General features: G+C 40.2%; 5 protein-coding genes across 10 annotated transcripts; 2 read left to right on the forward strand and 3 right to left on the reverse strand.

Moving 5' to 3' along the window:
* Positions 1-31: 31 nt before the first annotated feature.
* Positions 32-2,705, forward strand: gjb10 (gap junction protein beta 10). Of its 2 annotated transcripts, none has more exons than XM_079370224.1 (2): positions 32-688; positions 1,107-2,705. In XM_079370224.1, exon 2 carries the CDS (start codon positions 1,207-1,209, stop codon positions 1,996-1,998), a length of 792 nt encoding a protein of 263 aa, XP_079226350.1. In that variant the 5' UTR covers positions 32-688; positions 1,107-1,206; the 3' UTR covers positions 1,999-2,705. The 2 variants fall into 2 exon arrangements, with proteins under 2 accessions (XP_079226350.1, XP_079226351.1); XM_079370225.1 differs by having other exon boundaries at positions 1,144-2,705.
* A 3,168-nt stretch (positions 2,706-5,873) lies between these two features.
* On the forward strand, positions 5,874-8,631 carry gjb3 (gap junction protein beta 3). Its single transcript, XM_079369112.1, has 2 exons — positions 5,874-6,009; positions 6,648-8,631. Exon 2 carries the CDS (start codon positions 6,711-6,713, stop codon positions 7,572-7,574), a length of 864 nt encoding a protein of 287 aa, XP_079225238.1. The 5' UTR covers positions 5,874-6,009; positions 6,648-6,710; the 3' UTR covers positions 7,575-8,631.
* An 866-nt stretch (positions 8,632-9,497) lies between these two features.
* hmgcl (3-hydroxy-3-methylglutaryl-CoA lyase) lies at positions 9,498-12,617 on the reverse strand. Of its 2 annotated transcripts, none has more exons than XM_079369455.1 (9): positions 12,500-12,617; positions 12,210-12,293; positions 11,873-11,980; positions 11,643-11,738; positions 11,360-11,508; positions 11,194-11,257; positions 10,902-11,090; positions 10,667-10,792; positions 9,498-10,448 (listed from the first exon to the last, which is right to left on the reverse strand). In XM_079369455.1, the coding sequence occupies exons 1-9, from the start codon at positions 12,584-12,586 to the stop codon at positions 10,347-10,349; spliced, it is 1,005 nt and encodes a 334-aa protein (XP_079225581.1). In that variant the 5' UTR covers positions 12,587-12,617; the 3' UTR covers positions 9,498-10,346. The 2 variants fall into 2 exon arrangements, with proteins under 2 accessions (XP_079225581.1, XP_079225580.1); XM_079369454.1 differs by having other exon boundaries at positions 12,491-12,617.
* Positions 12,618-13,433: 816 nt separating this feature from the next.
* Positions 13,434-17,179, reverse strand: zbtb8a (zinc finger and BTB domain containing 8A). 2 transcript variants are annotated; one of them, XM_079370482.1, is made up of 4 exons: positions 17,026-17,179; positions 14,905-15,779; positions 14,566-14,735; positions 13,434-14,328 (listed from the first exon to the last, which is right to left on the reverse strand). In XM_079370482.1, exons 1-4 carry the CDS (start codon positions 17,088-17,090, stop codon positions 14,011-14,013), a joined length of 1,428 nt encoding a protein of 475 aa, XP_079226608.1. In that variant the 5' UTR covers positions 17,091-17,179; the 3' UTR covers positions 13,434-14,010. The 2 variants fall into 2 exon arrangements, with proteins under 2 accessions (XP_079226608.1, XP_079226609.1); XM_079370483.1 differs by lacking the exon at positions 17,026-17,179 and adding an exon at positions 15,987-16,009.
* A 413-nt stretch (positions 17,180-17,592) lies between these two features.
* Positions 17,593-21,973, reverse strand: gale (UDP-galactose-4-epimerase). 3 transcript variants are annotated; one of them, XM_079369958.1, is made up of 11 exons: positions 21,784-21,973; positions 20,875-21,003; positions 20,528-20,637; positions 20,154-20,267; positions 19,684-19,860; positions 19,483-19,596; positions 19,291-19,357; positions 19,130-19,215; positions 18,566-18,643; positions 18,253-18,367; positions 17,593-18,142 (listed from the first exon to the last, which is right to left on the reverse strand). In XM_079369958.1, the coding sequence occupies exons 2-11, from the start codon at positions 20,993-20,995 to the stop codon at positions 18,078-18,080; spliced, it is 1,047 nt and encodes a 348-aa protein (XP_079226084.1). In that variant the 5' UTR covers positions 20,996-21,003; positions 21,784-21,973; the 3' UTR covers positions 17,593-18,077. The 3 variants fall into 3 exon arrangements, with proteins under 3 accessions (XP_079226084.1, XP_079226083.1, XP_079226082.1); XM_079369957.1 differs by having other exon boundaries at positions 20,528-20,640; positions 21,784-21,971; XM_079369956.1 differs by having other exon boundaries at positions 20,528-20,643; positions 21,784-21,970.
* Between the last annotated feature and the right edge of the window lie 993 nt (positions 21,974-22,966).

Consider the following 22,966-nt stretch of genomic DNA (forward strand, 5'->3'; position numbering starts at 1 on the left):
CTCTGATGCATGATTACTTATTTAAAATGCTTATTTCCCTGTTTTTTTTTTTTTTTTTTTTTTTTTTTTTTGGTCAAGAATATATGCAGCTACTAAAGTAAAGTTGGTTGCTAGGTGAATGGTTTTGTAAAGAATACAAATGTGGATGTTAAAGACAAGTATGCTTTATAAATGTTAATATTGTGTTTTATCGTTGGCTGCTCGTCTTCTGAAACTTGTGTTGCGGCTTATTTTGTCCAGGACACTCTTTAAAAAGAGATTTTTAATCTCTATGGTTTTTTTTTCTGGTCAAATAAAAAATAAATGAATAAATAAAATACAATGAGTTTAACCACTCAAGCCGCAGTCAAGGTAAATTTAATATTTATTTCTTATTCCAATGATCACTTGCAGGACTTCTGTCGGCGTGTCCGACCAGATTTCGAATCATTCGAAAATATCTGAATGATTGAAACCGGGAAAATTAGACGTCAAACGTCGTCTAATCATTAAACTTTATTTCAACAACAACTTTGATAGAGCTCGACTGCCCCACCTGATCAGGTTGAGTGGTGAGAAGACATGGCAGGCAACTCCACCCCCTCCACTCCCGGACTATTGAGAAATCAGCGAAGACTCCTCGGTGATGGTTATCCCAAACCTCGTTCCTCCCGCTTCGAAACTGAACCGCAATAAAAGCATTTTAACTGTAAGTATTCGAATGATTTTTTGAAATGTAATGTACAGGGTAGCCCCGCGAACATGTACGGACTCAGTCAAATCCGTATATTTGGATAGTATAGTGTATAAATTGACATTTTGGAAACGCGTAATTGCGCACGGAAAGAACTAACCTGGAAGCGTATTTACCCGAGTCAAAGGGAAGCGAACGGTGAATTTGAGTCAGAGTTGTCCGACTTTATTTCAAGACACCAGATTTTGGACATTCTAAGTCGTGGTAAATATGTTTTAGAAATGTTTAAAACAATTTAAGAGCTTTCTTTGCTCGTTTCATCTCAAAGATATGTTGATACGTGAAATCATAACTTTGCCTTTCTTCAGTGTGCTTCTTTGTCTTTACCTTTTACTATATCTCTGATATGACTTGTGTTTTCTTTTTCTCTTAGAGTGACAGTTTCCCGACTTCTGTCCGTGCCGTTTCAGCTTAGAAGTGCTCTCTGTCTTCCATCAGCGGGAAGAGCAGACAGACTGTGAACAAACCTCGTCATGAACTGGGCATTCCTCCAGGGCCTCCTCAGTGGAGTGAACAAGTACTCCACAGCCTTCGGCCGAGTGTGGCTTTCAATTGTATTCCTCTTCAGGGTCATGGTATTTGTGGTGGCAGCAGAGAAGGTATGGGGCGATGAACAAAAGGACTTCAAATGCAACACAGCTCAGCCTGGGTGCCATAATGTCTGCTATGACCACTTCTTCCCCGTCTCACATGTACGGCTATGGGCATTGCAGCTCATCTTTGTCACCTGCCCCTCTCTCCTGGTGGTGATGCATGTGGCCTACAGGGAAGACAGAGAAAAGAAGAACAAGCTCAAGTATGGTGAAAACTGCCGTCGTCTCTACATGAACACGGGCAAGAAGCGAGGAGGCCTGTGGTGGACCTATGTGCTCACTTTGGTCTTCAAAATAGCTGTGGACGCCACTTTCGTCTACCTCGTCTATCACATCTACGAGGGTTACGACTTCCCCTCACTCATTAAGTGTGAACAGAAGCCCTGTCCCAACAAGGTGGACTGCTTCATTGCTCGGCCCACTGAGAAAAGAATCTTCACCCTCTTCATGGTGGTCACCAGCCTGGTCTGCATCCTCCTATCCATTTTTGAAATCGTCTACTTGGTTGGCAAACGCTGCCGTGAATGTTTTGGCACGCTTCAACACTCTCGCCATGTCATGACCAACACACTGTCCAGTGGAAGCAACTTGATGGAGTCAAACACTTTGAAACTTACAGGCAAAAAAGCACCTGAAACACCAGCTCCTTCATACAGTGTTGCAATATCTTGAATATAGTAGGAAGAAAGACTTTATGGAAAACAGAGATGGAAGAGGTAATGTATCTCACCTCAAAAATACAGGCACTTCCTTAAAGACATGCCTGCCTACATTTTTCTTCTAAGGGACTGAAGTATGATTGATGTAGGTTTTAATTGTTTTGTTGTACACTGTCAGAGAATTTGAAATCCTGGGCTACAAGACAAGTTTCATTAAACAGGAATGTGAACACTTTGGTGTTTGGGGTCAGAGCAGAATTTACAGAAGACATTTTATATCCCATGCATAATGAAAACCTTTTTTTTTTTTTTTGCGATGCAGGGTTGGATTTAGCCTTGATAGCAATTACATGAGTCACCCGATGGTCTGGCGATTGTGGTTTTACAAACACATGGTTTTCTGTATAAGAATTACCCTCTGCTCACTGCCCAACATCCAAAAGTTTGCTTCAAACAGAACTGTCTTTTCCTTATGCACACATTCATATCTGTCAATAGTGTACTTTTTATAATTTATGAAATGGTTTGGAAGATTTTGCTGTTGTGCAAGGTACTGTGCTTATGTTTTATATTACGTTCTGTAAACAAGTAGGAGAAAGCTTTGCAGCGTAAATGCTGTAGTGTAAACGGATTGTATGATTTCAGGATGTGTATAGCAGAACTGAGATACACGTGATTGCATAGTTGCTTATATTTTTTCATTAAAGATGATTTTCTTGTCTTAACAATGAGGTTTTGTTTTCTTTTTCTCAAGAGCAAGAATTCTAGTTTATAAAGGTATAAACACAGAAGTGTGTGCTGCATTTGATGCAGGGAAATCATTTTAACTGCTCAACATGTAAACAAAGTCTTTGCATAACAAATCACAATAATGTAAACCAGAAAGAGGAAATTCTCTGGTTCAATGAAGATCTCAGATGTTCTTTCTTCCTCAACTTTTTCCATGTGTCCTTTAAAGTTCTTTTTCCTCTTTGTCACACTGATTGCTCAGTTGCTAGGAGCACTACCCTCATTATTTAGCTTGATTGGTACTTTTAGGAGGGAAGAGGTGGAGCCTCCCACTCAATTTGATTCAGCTGTAACGATGTGTTTGGACCCACCCAGCTCTGGAATTTGTGAATGCGTGCAGCCTCTGAATGGATGAGTTTAGTGTTTGAGCTGCTACATGTGATAATGGAGCTGTAGTGAGAGCAAAGTGGCAGGTTTTTGCACCCTTGTGTTTTTGTCCACCCTGCCTCTGAAAGTTGTGCAGCCACTTCAGTACCTCAAAATAAAATACATATATTTTCTTCTGCTCAGAGCCATGAAGAATAACTTTATAACGTTTTTTAAAAATATCAAAACCGCAGTATCTCTTTCCACAAACAGTGAGAGGATTCCACAGACACTTCAGGCTTCATTTAAACTATTAAACTATTAAAGCCTCTTTCAGTTGTAGTTTCGATGGAAATTACCACGGAGGCCTGTAGAGTGTCTAAGTAGGTCGAGCACAGTTTGGTCAGAACAAATTGCTGCCAACAAGTCATGTGTCACCTCTGTAGTAGTATGGGTGTCAGCAGATATGTCACTGATAAATATCAGCTTATAAAAGCAAAAATGTGTGATCCGAGAGATTAACATGGAGGAGGTGTTAAAGTATGGTCTTTTGTGTAAACCTAATCTTAACAAGACATAATGAAATTTGAATGAAATTGTGACATTCATACTGACCTCTATGCAAGTGGGAATATTGTCTACATCTACAATCTACGCTCTCAAGCGATATATCAAATATTATGAAGTATAATATCTACAGGAACTTATGGCTGTGTCATTTTCTTTGTTCATAATGTGTTTGCCCAGCCTGAATGGGTGGTTCTCCAAATAAGCCAAAGATCACTCCCATTTTAAGACCCTCCCAATTCTTCTGGGGTATTTTTTTCTCTCCTTGTGCTTGCTTTCCCTTATGTTTCCTTCCTTTCAGAGTTGTTGTAGTGAAAAGCGATTTGTTTATCCCGTTGTGTAGGCCTGTCTTGTTCAAACTTGTGGCTGGCAGAGGCTGAGTCACATTCCTCCAGGTGTGTCCCTGCAGACTGCCTGGACCAGTTCATCTGGAGCCAAGAAGCAACCTTTCTTCCCCTCCCCCACTCAAATGCTTTTTTTTGTGTTCTGAACTGCTCTAAATGTTGTGATTGCAGATGTTAAATTCACGTGTTCAAGCTTAGGATGGCTTTCCTGAAAAGCAGCTGCATTTGATCCTCTTGAAAATCTTCTGAGAGTTCTTTCATGTAGAGAGGACAGGCTACTGTACACACTACTTCATACTTTCAGTGCTGTAGAAATTAAACGTTACAGAGAAGAGTGTCATTTCTTCATACATTCATACAAGGCAGCCTAATTTTCTTGTGGTCAACCATATTTTAACCCGGTACTATTGAATTGCTGCCATCATGAAGTTTCACATCTCAATTTTTGTAAAGTATAACAAAGAAAGAAAAAAGGCAATTCAGCTGAACAGATTTTCAATCCAAACATGTGACTTTTCACATCTTCTAAGTTACACTCTTGTAAATAACAGACACAAAGTTGATATTGGGGAATATTTATGGATGTTCTTATCTTAAAAGAGATGGGTTTGGGTGTGAGGCATTGCTGTTGTGTAACAGTGTGCGAGATTGTACTGAACAATAAGAACCATGACTTGACTGGACTTGACTAATGATATAAGAACTTGCCCAAACGTGGGCACAGGCCTACAAGAACTGGCAAGTTCTGGCACAGCTACAGCTTTTGATAAGGCTGATATTTGATTATCCTTACAACAATCATGGAGTTAAATTCATTCACAAACAAAACCAAGAAAAGGCTGCTTTCCCTACACCGTAGATGCACAGTGACAAAGCCTGATGAAGATATCTGATCTATAAAATGTGTGAAGATAGGTGGAGTAAAAGTGTATAGAGGAGACAAAAAGCAACAGTCTGACATGACAAAGAGGAAGAGCTTTGAAGCATTTGACAGTGTCATCTGAGTACAGCCTGGTTGGAAAGAAAATAAAGGAAAGAGAATACGCCTTGTTGGCACTCCTATGTGTTGCATGAAAAAGGAAAATAGCGCAGAAAAAAGAAGCATGGGGAAATTGAATATTTGCTCTGGTTACAAGCCAACATACTCACTCTATGCTAAATGAACTGATCTCCCTACTCGGGCCTTTTCTCTATCAGGGCACTCAGAATGCTGTAGGAATCTGCAACAAAAAGTGACTGTACAACAACAATAAATGCATTCACCTCAAGGTGTGTCTGCTTACGTATTCTCAGTGAAGTACTCAGAAACCTGTTGAGACATGGTGATTACCCATCCTGGAAACTTTGAACAAAACAATAAACCCAAATCTGTTTTAACTTTTACAAACAATCTATAGGACAATGCTCTGCCTTATAACACTCTGTGATACAAGTTAAGTAGAAAGAAACTGGCACTAATCTTCCTGATTAACACAGGCCACACAGCCAAAGTTTGTCATTTATTCTTCAATCGTTGTGCAATAAAACTAAACTGTTTGTAACAGACCCTCAATGACCCCTTGCGGTCTTAATCTTGCACAATAACAGACCTAAACCATGTATTAAACCTCAAAGGCTGTGATTTGGTATTTAATTTTAAAAAAAATGTTTCTTATGATGTGATTGTATGCTTATCTCCAAACCCAATCCAGAGTCCCTGGATACGGTCAAATGAGAGCTGTGATAACTGTGCAAAACATATTTGATTTGCAGCCTAACACAGGCGTGTGAGTGGGAGAAAGAGAGGGGAGAGAGGGAGGGAGAGAAGGAGAGAGAGAAAGAGCAACATCTGGGCAACTCCATTCTTTCTTCTTTAACCCCACCCACATGCGCATTTCTTAACACTGCGCTCCTTTACCTGCCGAGGGGAGCCGGATCTGTACGTGAAAGGACTAAAACTACAATAAAGAATCGAGAAACTATTCGGAGATATCTAAATCAAGCGGTTTTCAGCCGATAATGGACTGAAAATTACGTTGGTAAGTAAAGAACCCACGGTAATGATCTGTCGATGTGTCTCAGACGAGGGACGCATCGTGAAGTTCGCGCTTGAGCCAAACTTGAATTGATGTTTGAAATGTGTTCATTTGTCGACTTTTATGCCACAGTCTGCGAGACTATCATTTATAAAAGCGAAGAATAGACACGTGTCGGTTAAGAGCCACAGCTACCAAAAAAATATTATTTTACAATAGACTACAGTCTGTGCGTAAATGGCTCATATACAAAGGCTCCCATATTCAAGTGGCTGCTGTTTATTTTATTTTTTTACAGATAACTAGCACATTCTGTTAATGTTGATTTCGGTTCTTACATAAATGTTTGTATGAAACGTATAAGATAGTTATGTTACTTTTCAAGATACATAAAAACTCAGGGTGTGTTAAGACGTTGGTCTAACTTGTTACCTTGACAAACAATTTGGCTCCAGGCCTGACCATAAGTGTGTGTGTGTGTGTGTGATTGTTCGTTGCTTCTGGGACATTTTGAATGAGACCTGTGATAGGTGTATTTCTCTTAAATGGTCTCTGGAAGAACATGTGCTAATTTCAAAGGTCAGGGTATTCAGTAAATATTGAAACCAAGTTTAACTTTTTTTTTTTACTCTGATGTCCAGGTCTGAAGACAAAATATCCCTAACAAGAGAAAAAGTGAAGAATCAATTTGAGCGCCAGCCGACATGGACTGGAAGACTTTCCAGGCCCTTCTCAGTGGGGTGAACAAATACTCCACTGCGTTTGGGCGGGTATGGCTGTCTGTGGTGTTTGTATTCAGGGTGATGGTGTACGTGGTGGCAGCAGAAAGAGTTTGGGGGGACGAGCAGAAAGACTTTGACTGCAATACCAAGCAGCCTGGCTGCGCCAACGTCTGCTATGACCACTTCTTCCCCATCTCCCACATTCGCCTGTGGGCACTGCAGCTCATCTTTGTCACCTGCCCATCCTTTATGGTGGTCATGCATGTGGCATACCGTGACGACCGTGAGCGCAAGTTCAAGGCCAAGCATGGTGACAACAAGAAGCTGTACAACAACACAGGAAAGAAGCATGGCGGCTTGTGGTGGACCTATCTGGTGAGCCTCTTTGTAAAGACAGGCATCGAGGTTGCCTTCCTTTACATCCTCCACCACATCTACGACAGTTTCTACCTGCCAAGGCTGGTCAAGTGTGAGGTGTCACCCTGCCCCAACCAGGTGGACTGCTACATCGGCCACCCGACTGAGAAAAAGGTCTTCACCTACTTTATGGTTGGAGCTTCAGCCCTCTGCATCGTCCTGAACATCTGTGAGATCCTTTACCTCATCTCCAAACGCATTGTAAGATGTGCAAACAAGGTTAAGAGGCGCAATCGCAGCATGCCTGTGCAGCACGACAACTACAGCGACGACCCCTTCAACAACTGCGACCTGCCTGTGACGAGGCCTGTCCTAAAAGACAAGCCTCCATCCTTCAACACTGCACTTAAGGCTCCATACAGGCCTTCTGGGCTCAGACTGGAAGAGAAGATACGAGCCTCTGCTCCAAATCTGTCAACTTCTTCGTGATTGAAAACAAGGCAGGCAGGCAGTGCTTGTGTGACAAATCTCAGAAAAAAGACTCAGAACTATGAGCCAAACTACAGAGTGTGTCAGACCCTGGAAGTTGAGTCATCTGTACTGGATTCATCCTGTGGGCCCCTGTGTCTACATCTAAGACTCTTTTTGAGCGTATGAACTTTGTTTTCCAAATCAACATCCACAATAGTTACAAGTCACAGAGCCAAATTGATTTGTTAATGATAAGTGTTTCTTTTTTGAACACAATAAAAGGCTGTGTGGCTTTTCAGCTTCACCCCTTTACCTGTATTAAAACATTCCAGTGTGGTTTCTCTGTCCTTTTTGTGATAGGAGGTTTAACATGGGAGGGGAAGAAGAGGAAACACTGCACACAAGAAGGCAGGACACACCTGGCAGAGGTATTCACCCACACTGCCATTGTCTATAGTATTGTGTCAGGGCGCCTTGTTGTAGTTCAGTGTTAGCTACACATTTCAGAGATATTTTTCTTTTATTTAACTGAGTTAATATCATAACTTTCTCCATATAATTTGCTGTAATGACTCCAAATCACGAGAGATAGTTAGACCATTCTGCTGGAGAGTGCAGACACTTCTGAGTCATGGAGTTATGTCTGAGTGATACTTGAAGGTGTGCAAACTGATCAAAACTTTTTTACTGCATTTATTTTCCCAATTAGGATTTACTACAGCGACATACATATATCATTGCCATATTTCTTTAAGTAAAGACTTAGTGGGCATTTGCTTGATCTTATGACAGACAGCAAAATGTTGTTCATAGATTGCCTGTTTTGGCTTGCTAGTACACAAACTTCTCTTATCCGAGAGCGTTGTTGATTCACATAAGGCAAAAGGAATGCTGCTGCTTCATTCTTTGCTAGAAGTCAGAGCACAGTGAAGAAAGGAGGAAATGTTGGCCTAACAGACAGCCTGTTGAACTATTATACGTTTTCATGAGTCTCTCATCGATACATATGGTGGAAAAATGTTTTATGCACTTATTGTTGATAAAGTAATTTTTTGAATAAATTAAATTTATATAACATGTTTTGAATGTGTTTATATTTTGTGAATCATCATTACTGGCTGCTTTTTGATAGCTTGAGTTCATGTTAATTTTGGAATAAGGCTTTCATTGAAAAAGACCTTTATGTCTATTCACAGTTAAACACATAACTTGTGGGAACAACCCCATGCTATGTAAACTAAAGACACCAACATCAGATCCCAAAATATGACTTATCCTTCTTATTGTTACTAAGTAGTGAAATGTTTCCATTGCAGCTGACTCGATACATACCTTGTCCTGCACATCACCAGTTACATCAATTAGCATTTAACTATTTGGGTTTCTTGTGACTCACTATGACATGCTTTTTCCTGCCTTTGATACCTAACCTTTCGAAGGGTTGTGGAGTCCTGCAGTAAGAATCTCAATCTGCCTGCTGGACTCGTCAGTCAAGTTTTCATGAGGTGTGGCAAAGAAAACTTTTTTGTTTATTCTGAATCATTTCCCTAACAAACTGCGTACTCACTACAGAGATTGCTAAAGATAACCCTTCTTTAAAGGCCTTATATGGGGACTTTAAATTGTTCTTTCAAAAAGACACCTTTAGATACGAGTGGCCGTAGAAAACGGCAGATTTGACCCATCCACTGTAAATATTCAATGAAGTGGCAGCGCTCCTACTTACTCTGTCGTCCTACAGTTTTCCTCAAACTTTTGTTTCAGAGACATTAAAATACTGCATCTGCTCTGTTTGGCAAGCATGTTTACGAGGACTTTGACTCTTACTTTTCTGTATGGTTTTGCCATTCTTTTATCTTTAATGCAAGTATGTGGAATTTTGAAAGCAATTTGAAAATGTCAGTTGTCTCCCAACACGGAAAATGGTGGATCAGCGACACATTTTATTCATGAAATAGTTTTATTTTTAAACCCACAATATCGTTAAATATGTACAAAATTAATTAAAAGACAGGTTTTTTTAAAATAAATATCTAACCATTAAAGTACAACTAGAATTTCTACATGTAAAAACACTGTGAAATCAGAGAAGTACTGCACATCTGTATTACTTCTCCCATCAGTACAATGCCCAAGTTCACACAGGCTGAATCTGTTAGTTTCTTCCTTTGTCTATTAGGATAACAGTTTGAAAACAGTGATCACTGCATATTAAGGATGATGGAAATCTAAACAACACTTCTGCCTCTGTATGACATCAATGGTGAGTTTATCTTTCGCTCGGACATCTTTACTGTTGAACTTAATACTATAAACAAAATCTGTGCTTCTATTTGGCTCGCCCCCAATGCCCAGACAGTAGACACCTTGTTTTAAAGATAGTGAAGACATGGTGTGTGATGAGTATGATATTAAGGATTAGAGTGATAAGGCACTGTTCCAGCTACACCACAACATCTGAATTAAAATGATATGTCAACTTAATAAAGCTTGGAAAGGTAACTAGAGGTGGAATAACTTAAAAAGTTGCATGTAAATTGTTGCCTTAATTTTTGTGAGTTCAGCCACATATATATATATTTTTTTTTTTCCGAGTGTATGCTTTAACGTAGTGATCATCTGATCAGAGATTTATTCTCAACAGTGGAAAGACTAAGCCAATACTAAAGAGATATTCTTATACCATTAAACTGAAAAATGATACCATAATTATAATGAGGAGAAGTGAACACTTAAAACATGAGTGCTCCAGGTTGCATGGTTGTTTAGCCTGTGTTGTTTGGCTTTCATTTATAGTTTACAGGTGGCCTGTGCGACTTTAGAGTTGGTTTTTCTGTTGAGGTTACGACAGATGAAAGCTCCAGCATCCATCAGCCTTGGGAGGTCAACCCCCTGAGAAGGGAACAAAAAAGGTTGGAGAGTCAAACTTGAGAGAAAGAGAACTTCTTTCTCATGAGCAAAAGCAAATGAACAAAAGATGGATGAATGAATTAAGTAAACAGAACAACAAGTCAGTGATGTATCAAAAGATCTTTTCAAAAGTTAACTACAAATAAAGTTTAGCAATCAAAGAAAGTATAAGACATAGGAGGTCAAAGAGAAGCACTTACTGTTTGAATCCCAAGTCCATGGAGCATGTAGACTACATCTTCAGTGGCAACATTCCCAGAAGCCCCCTGGGCATAGGGACAGCCGCCCAGTCCAGCTACTGAAGAGTCTACCACACTGATTCCCATCTAGAAAAACAGAAAATATTAACTTTAAATAAATATATTTGACACTGTCCTTTTAAAAGACAAGTTTCCATTTTTCTGATGATAAAAAGATAACTACAACCCGACTAACCTGTAATGCCACCAGGATGTTAGCCAAGGCCTGGCCGTAGGTATCATGGCAGTGTACTGCCAAGACATTAAGTGGGACCTCTCTGCTCACTGCTTGCAGCATTTCAGTCATGCTGCCTGGAGTCCCAACTCCAATAGTGTCACCAAGGGAGATCTCATAGCAGCCCATGGAGTACAGACGCTTAGCTACCTGCAAAAAAACACACACAAAGTTTGGACTGTTTAAACAAAAAGGAAAACCATTTAAAAAAGATTTTAGCTGTAATTTAAACTTGTACCTATTGAAAACTCACATGTGCAACCTTTTCAGGTGCCACCTTGCCTTCATATGGACATCCAAGAACACACGAGACATACCTGTGGTGACAAGATCCATAGATTTAAACATAGCAGAAACACAAAGCAGACACTAAATTCAAAAGATTTAATGATTTGTTGACAGGAAACGTGTAATCCTACCCTCTTACTGGCACAGCAGCCTCTTTAGCTGCTTTCATAACCTCTTCAAAGCGCTGTAAACTCTCATCCACTGAGCAGTTTATGTTCTTCTTACTGAACAGCTCAGATGCGGCACCAAATATGGCAACCTCTGAAGCCCCGGCCATCACCTGTAGAATGTTAGAGCACGGTAAGGGCATTGTTCTCAACACTTTCAGACACAGCTGTGTATAAAAAACTGGATGTACAATATTTTATTGTTGCTATCATTAAAGTGTGTCGGATTGTGATTCTTGACACTCACTGCAGACTGGAAACCTTTGAGGTTTGGGGTTAAGACCGGGTAAGACACTCCAGGTCTCTTATAGATCCCCTTCATCACCTCGACCTGGTCAGCCATCTGACATAATGATAAAGGGGACAGAATACAATTAATGCAAGGGGTAAGAACACATTCACTCCTACAGTTTTCTGACTGTTCTATACAGTGTGTTAATAAACTCCAAATGAAAAGCTTGAAGAGAAAAAACTCACCTGCGGCACCCATTTTGGAGATACAAAGCTAGTAGCCTCAATGACTGCCAGCCCTGACGCTGACAGCATGTCAATCAATTGTATTTTTGTCTCTGTAGGCACGATGGTCTGAGAGTGAAAGCAGGGAAGCAACAGAAGGATGAGAAGATGACACAAGGGCAACACGGATATTTGCTTTTGCCTGGTTATGTAACACATAAGTAATGTCTGCGCTGTTTTAATAAAACACTAATGCTTGAAAAAAATCAGTTCTAATCGTTTAAGTAAGACTTTACATATATTTTTGCAATGTTTTTCTTTTTTTGTGGTCATCGAAAAGTACATTTGTATACGTTACCTTTTCATTCTGTAGACCATCTCGAGGTCCCACCTCCACTATTTTAACCTTTTCAGGAAGAGCTTGACCTGCTCTTGGGCCTGCCTACACACACATTTAATGCATTAATTAAGTTTTCATAAATGATTAAATACCGAACACATAGCTACCTTGGTAACCAGCAGTATCTGGCTTACTGAACCAAGAGGACACTTACAACTGAATGACAAACCTTCCTTTAAACGCTGCAAACTTAACATTCACTAATAGCAGGAGTAAGATAACATCTTTAGAAAACTCACTGATTGTACCTTTGATGCGGAACTAAACGCCAAAAACTGTTGACCCATTGTTGAACTTAAAGTGCTTCTGTTGACTAGCCTCATAACAGCCGCCATGATGGTCCAGCCTCCAATCTGACGTCACTTTGTTTTAGGGAGGGGAAGAGTGGAGTGTAGGCTGTAGAAAGGGCGCCATCTATGGGCGATGAATAAAAAAAAAAAGCATATACAGTTGAAAATGGTGAGTTATAATAGGGAAGAACTGTTCATTTGTTAACGAGTTATCGCTCAAAATATTTTTTAACGAACCCGAATCACAATCTTCCCTTTTAGATTTACATTAGACAGACTGTCATATTCATATTTTTTTTTTAAATAAACTATCCTTGTAAAGTAATGTGATATTGTATGTAGAATCTAAATATAGTACAATTAATTCATTTTTTAAATAATATTTACATGTTTTGCTTATTGGAAAATTTCTACTCACAAAAATAACTTTTTGCTGTTAGAAGACTTGAATTCATCGATAAACTCTTTTAAATGATAAAGAATTAAAGAGTATGTATAGAATGAATTGCTTTGGTTGTTACCTTTATTGAATTTGATGTAAGAATGCATTTTTGGGGGGCTTTTTGGCTCTTATTGGAGAGATAGGAGAGTGGATAGAGATGGAAATCAGGGAGAGAGAGTGGGGAGTGACGTGGGAAAAAAGCCACAGGTTTGATTTGAACCCAGGCAGCCTGCATTGAGGACCACAGCCTCCATACATGAGGCTCGAATTTCCCTCGGGATCAATAAAGTATCTATCTATCTATCTACATGGTACGTGCGCACCACCAGCGCCCCTGTAAGAATGTTTTTGTAATCTTATTTGTTATTGTGCCTTATGCTTATCATGTGCAATCCTTTAAGTATTTGGTTTATCCAATTTCACTTCAAAAACTGGATGAGACAGACAATGGAACATATAAAAATATCTTTATCGTGTCAAAAAGTAAAAAATAAATTATAATTGCTTTATCATAGTGCATATCATATTCAAACATAATCATGAACAAGCACAGCAACCATGAAACACTGAAATATACAGTCTGTTTTCGACTTTTCCCTAAGTGGGAAAGGAAATTAAAGATGCATTTTTTTCTCCTGTCACTATTTTTGCTCAAATGTCAGCTAGTATCTAGCAGATAGTTCCAAAAAGTAGCAAAGGCATGCATACAAAAAAACATACTTTTGGATTAAGCAATCATAAGTATAATAGGACCAAAGAAAACATTGAATAATCATGCTTTGGATACTGCATATCTTGATGAAGCTAAACAAAAAACACTCACTTTTGTCACAGAGGTGAACAAACCTTAAAAGTAAAGATTAGCCAGTTGCATATAGACAAGAAATATAACATAAATTTGTGTATTTACAATGGATTCACATATTCTATGCTTAAATTCTCTCACATGGCTTCAGTTCAGAAATACAGAATATTGACACTCAATACCCCTGCCTGCTTTTACACACAAAAACACTTTGGTTCTATTTCATTGCAGATCTTCATCACTGTCGTCCACTTGTTGGATGATGAGGTCAGCCCCCGAGTCTTCAGCCAGGTCATCATCATCTGTTACCATCCAGCTGCCCTTGGTGTCCCCCTCTTCTTCACCGTCCACCCCCAGTAACAGGGCCGGCTCATCATTTGTCCCCTCTAGACTGTCCATGGGCATCTCGTCACAACCCACTTCCTGGATGCATGTGGTGCACATGCGATAGCGTCGTGTGCCCTCACACACCACATGACCGGTGTCCTCTGTCACTTGACACTTACACTTCCTGCACACCAGCTTCCTGGCTTGATGGATCTTTAGAGAAGCAAGACAAACAAATGATACATTAATATGTATGTAATTATGTTTACTTCTGGTAGCTATGAGTGTGGTTGTGAACATTTAACACAATAAAACAAAGCATTTCTTGTTTTTAAACCCAATGCCTGAGCTTAGATTGTAAGCATTATCATTACTTATATTTCTGAATATGTAAAAATGGAGGTCAGAATTTGAATCAAGCTAGGATTTTCTAGTATTAACTAAACCTACTGTTTCAAAATGGCTACGAAGATGTTCCAGGCGAGTAAAGCGTTTATTGCAGGCCTGACAGGGGTATGGCCTCTCCCCAGTGTGACAGCGCAAATGACGCTTCAGATCTGCCTTCCTCTTCACAGTGTGTGTGCAGAAGGGGCATTTGAAGCGCATAATGGGGTTGGAGTCTGAAAAGGGGAATAGAAAGTATTAAGAGCATGGGCTTTCCTGTTTATTCCTTAAATATCACAAATTCCCTTTGATTGATGCAACAACCAGTATTCTATTATTTTGCGAACTTCTTTGAAGCTAAAAGTGCTATTAATCTTCCATATTTCCATATACACTCCAACTCACCTTTATTAAAATGTCCTATAACACCCACGATAGATGGTAGTGTAGCATACAGCTCTTCCGCTTTTTCAGCTTTCTGTGACCTTGCCTCCTGAATGGCCAAGTCTTCATGCTGGTTTGAGCGGGTGCCGTAGGGTGTTCTCCTTTTGGCTCCCCCTTTACCTCGCCGCCGCTCTGTAACTGGAAGAGTGTAGAGAGGATCCTGAGGGTCCTGTAGGTCATCTGCTTCTGCATTAAGGTCATCAGTAGGGCTATTTGGGTTAGTCTTTAGGGATTGGACAATTGTCTCTTGGTCTGACTCCTTCCCCATGAAGCCAGATTGGGATCTAGAGTTGTCCCGTGTCCAAAGAGCTGGTGGTGGGCTGACAGAGCAGGGGCCCTGCTGCTGCTGCTCTGAGGTCTCTTCTCCTGTTCCACTGGTGAAACTGCAGGTCTCAGACAAACTGTGGCATCGTTCACTGTCTTCATCTTTTACGCTGATGTCCAAGGAAGATTTAATGAAGTTCTTGCAATAGTTAATGACATTGTTCATCTGCAAATAGCTGGCTGCAGACATCACCTCAATCACATTGTGACTGGAGAGGTCAAGCTGCCCAGAGTAGATGAAATCCAGGATGACCGTGAAAGTCTCAGGGCTGAAGACATCAAAGGTAGCGTTGACAGAGTCGGACAGCCCATCTTGCCCCTGGGACAGCAGCATGCGGAAGTAGCCACTGCTGGCAAACAAGACATTGCGGTGAGCCCTGAAGAGCTGGCCTTCCACCAGCACATTACAGTCACAGAAAAGCTCTTGGCGTCGCTGCTGGTTAAGTTGCTTCAGCAAGTTGTTTTGGTGAGCCACTGTGATGTCAGCAGTGTTGAACCACCTCTGAGGCTGCCTGCAGGAGACAAAAATAACAGAACCACGCTTTTTTTTTCTTCAGCAAAGAACAAACTTATAATGCAAGAACATCAACTATCATATGTTCTGAAATTCTTTTGGACACATTGCTGAAATTGAGACACTTTCTTCCTTATAGGGCCAAATTAACAGCTACAAATTGAATGATTCTATATGCACACAATACATATAATCTGAATATTACATTATTTTGGAAGGACACTGGTTGAGGAGTGTTATTCATGGTACCACTGACACTATCACAGTCAGCTCACCTTGGTCAATGGTTACTATACAGATACCCTCCTGAAGCAGGCTAATTTAAAATTATCTACTGCCTTTGTTTCTGCACTGGCTCACTTCCAGCTCCGCAGGAAGCCCGCCCTAGTAGTCTATTCTGCATAAAGATTGGCTGTACGAGCCTTCAATCATAATCTTCTAATGGGCTACACCCGACTCCAGTCAGAGCAGCGGGTGACAAAACACCGTAATCCTCCCTGAGGGAAACTGAGGCACGCGTCAAATCTCAGATTTTGTAAACACGTCAGGCTGATGGGAATTGAAAATAAAACTGTCGTAGCCGGACATGTCATTTCAAGAGTTAAAAAATATGCCGCAACCTCATGTAGGGAGAATTTCTTCCTCTTCCCCAGTAACCTATTTAGACATTAATGAAGACTGCATCACATACAGTACAGACAGCGTTTATTTCGTTAAGCGTACAGACAGATTCCACAGCGCCCGATAACCCACGGTGAAACGCCCGCCCGCGTGACTCCGAGCTGCTCTTCATGTCACAAGGATCCGAGTCTAATGCTTTACCCGAGCTATCATCCGTTAAGTCAGACATCAAGCGACCGAACAAACGACACGAGAGTGCTGCAGTCCTGCGAGAAAAAAAACGGGCAGCGGCGCACCAGAGCTACCCAGTGTGTCCTGGAGCGACGCCCACTTCAGGCTCCATCCAGCACACAATAGAAAAATAGACACAAACCTACAGTAACTGAGCATTCTGCAATCAGATGGATAAATAGTGCATTAGACTCGGGATAAGGCGCGCTAATACACCCGTTTTCATGTTCCCGACCACCCTCACTTCTCGCCGGAGGTCCGGAGCGCAGCGAGCAGCGGGGAGGATTTGCCTGCTGCCCAAACCCAACGACTCTTTCCTAGGCGTGAGATGTCAGCAGGACCCGCTTACGCCCCACGCCATGATATTCCTGACAAAACCCATCGATACTCACTGGTGACTCGATTCACCCGGTGCCCGATAAAGTCTATTCGCCCCCAAGTCCGCCACCATATCCATTTTTAATTTGTTTTTCGTATTCTCTTTGCTTTTTTTTTCTCGTCCAGGGTCCACACTCAGGCACTTCCTGTTCAGCCCTAAAGACCGAAACCCGGTTAGAGCAACTGAGGCACTGTGCTGACGTGGGTGTTTATTAACTGGGTGCCCGAGGGTTCAAGGAGCCATTTAAAGCCCTAGTGCACAGTTTACACGCACTGTTTGGACAACATATATTAAACCTTGAAGACCAATGTCTGAAAAATTGTTGCAGTGTGTTCCATGAAATAAACATTTCATACATACAGTAATTTTGATTTTGCAATCAAACCATCTAGTGACCATGATGGTGGTAGAGTTCCTTATAATCAATCAATATTTTTTTTTAATGACACATATTGGTGAGTTGCTCTAATGTGAATTCACACAATCCTTAAAGTAGTGAGTGTATCTTTCTATAGAAGACAAACATTTTTGTTTTGATTTGTCTCTCAAAACCCGTATGATTTAGTCACATAGTTGACAGTTTTAAAGTCTTACACACTTTATTAGAAATTATTTCACAACAATTTGAAAAAATTCTATTTCACTAACTCTGTAAATGATAAATAAATACAGTCCATACCTGCTATCTTGTCAAGAGTTTTGAGATAACATTTGACATTAACTTACGCTGATTTATTGACTTATCGATAATAAAGTCGAGATGCAGGTTTCAATTTCTTTAGTAAGAAAAGGAATTTATTCTGTTGTTATGGCTCACAGCTATACATTCAAAGAGAAAAATAGATAATTGGAAAGAATTATACAAAGAAACCCCATAAATTGTACATGTTTCTCTTACAACAGTAAAGTGGGAATATGGAACAAAATTAAGTAAAACATAAACATAACATTGGCTCCTCTCCAAGTTTCAGATATAATGTGAAATGCAAAAATGAAGAGGATTATGGTTCCCTTTGGCCCGGTGATTTAGGAGAGGATTTGATGGTAACACAAGCAGGAGATTCATCATGAGGCTGCGCCATTTGAAAATCCAGTGGGATTCATGGACTGCCAGCGCCAAAGATCCTCACCTACAGAGGTGCAAAAGTAAGCCTTAAAACACACATTCATTTCATACGTGCATACTTTTTAATGAAAATACGATGCTGTTGAAAAACTAAAAAATTAAGCATGTCCTTACACATTCTTTCCAGGTCAAAGCTGGCCTTCCAGCCCAGCTCCTTCTCAGCTAGACAAGGATCAGCATAGCAGGATGCTATATCTCCCCCTCTACGTGGGGAGATTTTGTACGAGATCTTTAAGAGGACACATTAAAAACAAGGTTTAATTGATGAAAATAATTTGGAACTTTAATTGATAATTTAGTAGTTTGATCATTCTTCAGCACACAGGGAACACATTAAGTATTGTTTGTTCTCAAAGTTACTTTCTGGAGACACAGCACTCCTAACCTGAAGACAATTTACTTTAAAATAATAAAAGGGTCTGCTGACCTGTCTCCCTGATGCCTTCTCCATTGCTTTCACCATCTGGAGCACTGAGTAGCCTCTCCCTGTTCCGAGGTTGTAAACCTAAAAACAGTAATGCCAGCATTCACAAATATGTATGAGGACAAGAAAACGAGCTTCATTATTCCACATCTGTTTGTGGTGGAACTTTGTTAGATTCATAAGTACAGACATAATAAAGTCAGTCAAAGGGTAATTTTTGTTTACTGTTCCTGATGTCAGTCAGACCTCAGAGTTCAGCAGTAACTAGATGAGCAGGGACAGCTTAACGTGTCAAAGGTTTCTCTCATATCTTTTTTGGTAGACTAAGTGGCCGCTCCAAATTGTCCTCGACATCACATTCTAGTTTAGGTGGGTCAATATTATCCTGACACTAAATGTTATTTTTTCTATGTATGCAAAGAGTCAGAACAGCGATACGCGTGTTCTGTTAGCTCACTCTCCTCAGGAGTCGTTTATAAACTTCAACTTAACTGATCCGAGTCTCCAGAATCATTCTTGCGTGAAGTCAGGTCTTACAAATTTCCATGACACGGTTGTCAAACTTACCTTGCATCCGCAGTCTTCCTTCAGTTTCTTCAGAGCTGCTATGTGTCCTTTTGCTAGATCTACGACGTGAATATAATCTCTCACACCTAGAAAATACAAGATACACTTTATGAAGTTTACCCGAACAACCATTTAATCTGTGTAAGGTTCTTCTGATTTACCTGTTCCATCAGGTGTGTCGTAGTCATTCCCAAATACACTCAGACACTGTCTTCGTCCAATGGCAACCTTTGAGTTGGATAAATGAACAATGCAAAACATGTTAAATCTTCTGGCATCTACAACTACAGCACACTGTGGGATGCACATTCAGCATCTGATATAGCAGTGAATTTGGCAATGAGTTTGTGTACCTGGGCAACATATGGCAGCAGGTTGTTAGGGATACCCTGAGGATCCTCCCCTATCAGGCCAGATGAATGAGCTCCAATTGGGTTGAAATAGCGTAGCAACACTGCATTCCAGTCCTGCTCACAAAGAGGCAGGAATGAGACAACATGAATAAATAGTAATTGTGTGTTCATATGAATGTTTTTTTTCTTCCTGATCAGTACCTTCTCAGCTTTGCAGTGGTCCTTGATCATCTCCTCAATGAAGTACTTTGTCTTGCCATAGGGGTTGGTGCAGCCACCAACAGGGTGCTGCTCGTCAATGGGAAGGTTCTGAGGGTCTCCGTATACTGTGGCCGAGCTGCTGAAGACCAGATTGTGTACCCTGTGAGCCTGCATCACCTGGGACACATGCAAATGCACACAAACACGGCACACGCGCAGTCATTAGCTGGTGAGATAGCAGTCAAAATGCATGCACACTAACACCTTAGGAGTTAGCATCTCTCATTTGTTAGACATGATGAAGGTGCAGTTTTAGAATTAGTCAACTTATGAAACAAACACACATATTCTCGACAGAGAATCAGCAAAAAAAAGTTAAGCAATACATGCAAATTATGATTGGAGGAATGACTGAAATGGTGTGAGACCTTTCATGGTGCATAGAGCATATGACAAAAGCTGATACTGACCTCAAGCAGGTTCATGGAGGCGGTGAGGTTAACCCTGTAGTAGCGTAATGGCTGCTCTACTGACTCCCCTACAGCCTTCAGACCAGCAAAGTGCATCACTGCACTGAAAGAATGCTACAATACAGACAGACAGTGTGTGATGTGACTAATGTGGAATACCTTTCTATACTAATATGCACAGTATGACAGCCATAAATAACAGTAACAATCTTAAACACTTGTATTTTGGCCAGTATAAATACTGCTTACTTACTTTAAAAAAACAAACACACATTTTACTTGTTTATTAATTACTAAAGGATTCATTGCTAAAAAACAACTGACTAAATCAGCTCGGCAAATTAATTTCAAAACAGCTGATGTAACTTTCTGACCTTTTTAAAGAGTTTTTCCAAGCCAGGTCGGTCCAAAAGATCTAACTCATGAAACTCAATGCTGGTGTCCAGGAGTTTCTCTATCCTATGAATGCTCTCTGGAACATCACCTTCTCCTCCAGTCACAGGTAGACAAAGTGAGAAAACACACACACACACACACACACACACACACACACACACACACACACACACACACACACACACACACACACACACACACACACACACACACACACACACACACACACACACACACACACACACACACACACACACACACGGTATGAATATTGCTCACTAAACAACACAAACATAATCATAACAGTGAAGTGTATACAGCTTACCTCTTACAGCATTACTGAAGTTATCCACTACAACCGGCTGGAAGCCTGCTTCTATTAGCTCCACCACACAGTGACTTCCAATGTAACCCGCTCCACCTGTGACCAGCACCTTCTCTGCCATTCTTGGACCTGTCAAACACACAAAAAAACAGTTGCATGCAATTAAACCCTCCGTTAAAAATGACGTTGTTGTTCTACCCCTAGTTGGCAGGTTTTTTAGTCCTTGAATGAGCAGACGCAGAATGACATGAAGCCACATTCAAGACCTGCTCTGGACTAACAGGATATCCTTCTGTCTGAGCTGCCTTAGATCACTTGACTGATGTGTTAGCCTTTTGTCCCACGTCAGCAGATTCAAGCCTCAACCTGTCAAACCACAATGAACAGTCCCTGCAACATGAAAGTCAGGGACAATATCTTCTCATTATTGCAAGTTATTCTTATCTTTTTAGAGAGCATACATTATTAACCTAAATACATTTAGTTAAACATTAAATTACATCATTGTAAACTTTTATTCTTTTCAAGACTTCTGCCTTGAACACTAAATTCAAAAGGGCATTATGCGGCTTTTGAAAACAGCCTATTTTATGACAAACACAATCGATACTGCAATGCAATCCAGTAAAAAACAATATCACAATAACTTTGTCTATTCCACAATTGTATTTTCTATGACAGGCATTTTGAAACCAGGCTACACAATAGGAATTAATAATAATACAGAGATTGAATTAGCCAAGCCTTAAAAAGTTTTAAATGTGTTGTTTGAAATCGTTTTTCTCAGCTCTACTTAACACCAAATATCTTCGACCAATTTAGCACAGTGAGTAATTGTGCAACTTCTTTTTCAAACTCTAAATAGTATCTTTGTGTTAGATGATTGACAAAGTCAGCAAAAAGACTTACGTAGTTTCCCAGTAGGTATTTAATTTTTCGTTTCCCTCGGAGTCAATCGGCCAAACTGGTCAGCAGAATGAAGACAGAGTGAGAGGATAAAATAAAGGTTTACCTGTCAATTCATTCTGAGGAGTTTCAAGTCTCTCCTTCAAGACATGTTTTACTTCCTGTAAAACGTGGAGTAAATGTGGTATTTACTGTATGCGAACCATTTCCTGTAATTGTTTTTTCAAAATAAAACCACATCGACAACAAATTCACCGCACATCACCTCCAATTAGCCTAATAATTGATACGAACCAAATAAATTCATCACTGAGCGATGTAACATACTATTGGGTCCCAAAAGAAACCTAAAAGGCTCATTTATCGTCGTATAATTTAGGATCTGGTATTTTAATCTGAAGTGTTAAACGAATCAACACAATACATTTTGCGAACTTGACAGTCATCTCGGTTCTCCGCGGCGGTGCGTCACATGCCACGACGTCAGATAGGTCTGTAACAAAGCCCCGCCTTTGACGACTCACACAGGGAGGTGATTGTCCTGGGCATTAAAGTGTGCAAAGTCAAACATACAAGCAAATAAGAAAGTGCCACGTTACTGAGAGAGGAAATCAAGAGCATTTCGATACGCAAAGCATTTATAGGCGACAGTAATTGCAGTTTATTAACTTTTTTATAGCCTACTTCCGCAAGTGAATTTACCTTACCCCCCAATGTAAAAAAAAAGCACCATTGTAATAGATTTACATCTTACATCTAATATTTGCAATATTGTTTGTGTTCAGTCAAGACATTTCAAATACTCAAGCCAACATGTTAACAGTGCCAAAATCATTTAAGTCAAAAATTGGAAAATAATAACAAAAAAACAAAGCTCTCCTCAACACTAACAGGAATCATCGTGTAATTACCTGAAAATGTTTCCAAACTAAGGACTGTTGCACAAGTCGCCAACAGTGCTTTAAAACAGTGTATACTTTTACAAATTCAGTCCCTTGTGACACGTTGTTAATGATACATGTCAAATAAACATTGAATTTTATGAAGGGATATTGTTTTTCAGCAGATTCTTGTATATCCTGTGCCATTTCTGAAGCCCATTTGCAAGTCCAGCCCTGCCCAGACACTGGCACATGAAGAAAGAGAGAGAAACTGGGACAAGGTAAAAAATGAGACTATAGTCAGA

The sequence above is a fragment of the Symphodus melops genome, assembly GCF_947650265.1.
Source record: "Symphodus melops genome assembly, chromosome: 19".
Taxonomy (NCBI): domain Eukaryota; kingdom Metazoa; phylum Chordata; class Actinopteri; order Labriformes; family Labridae; genus Symphodus; species Symphodus melops.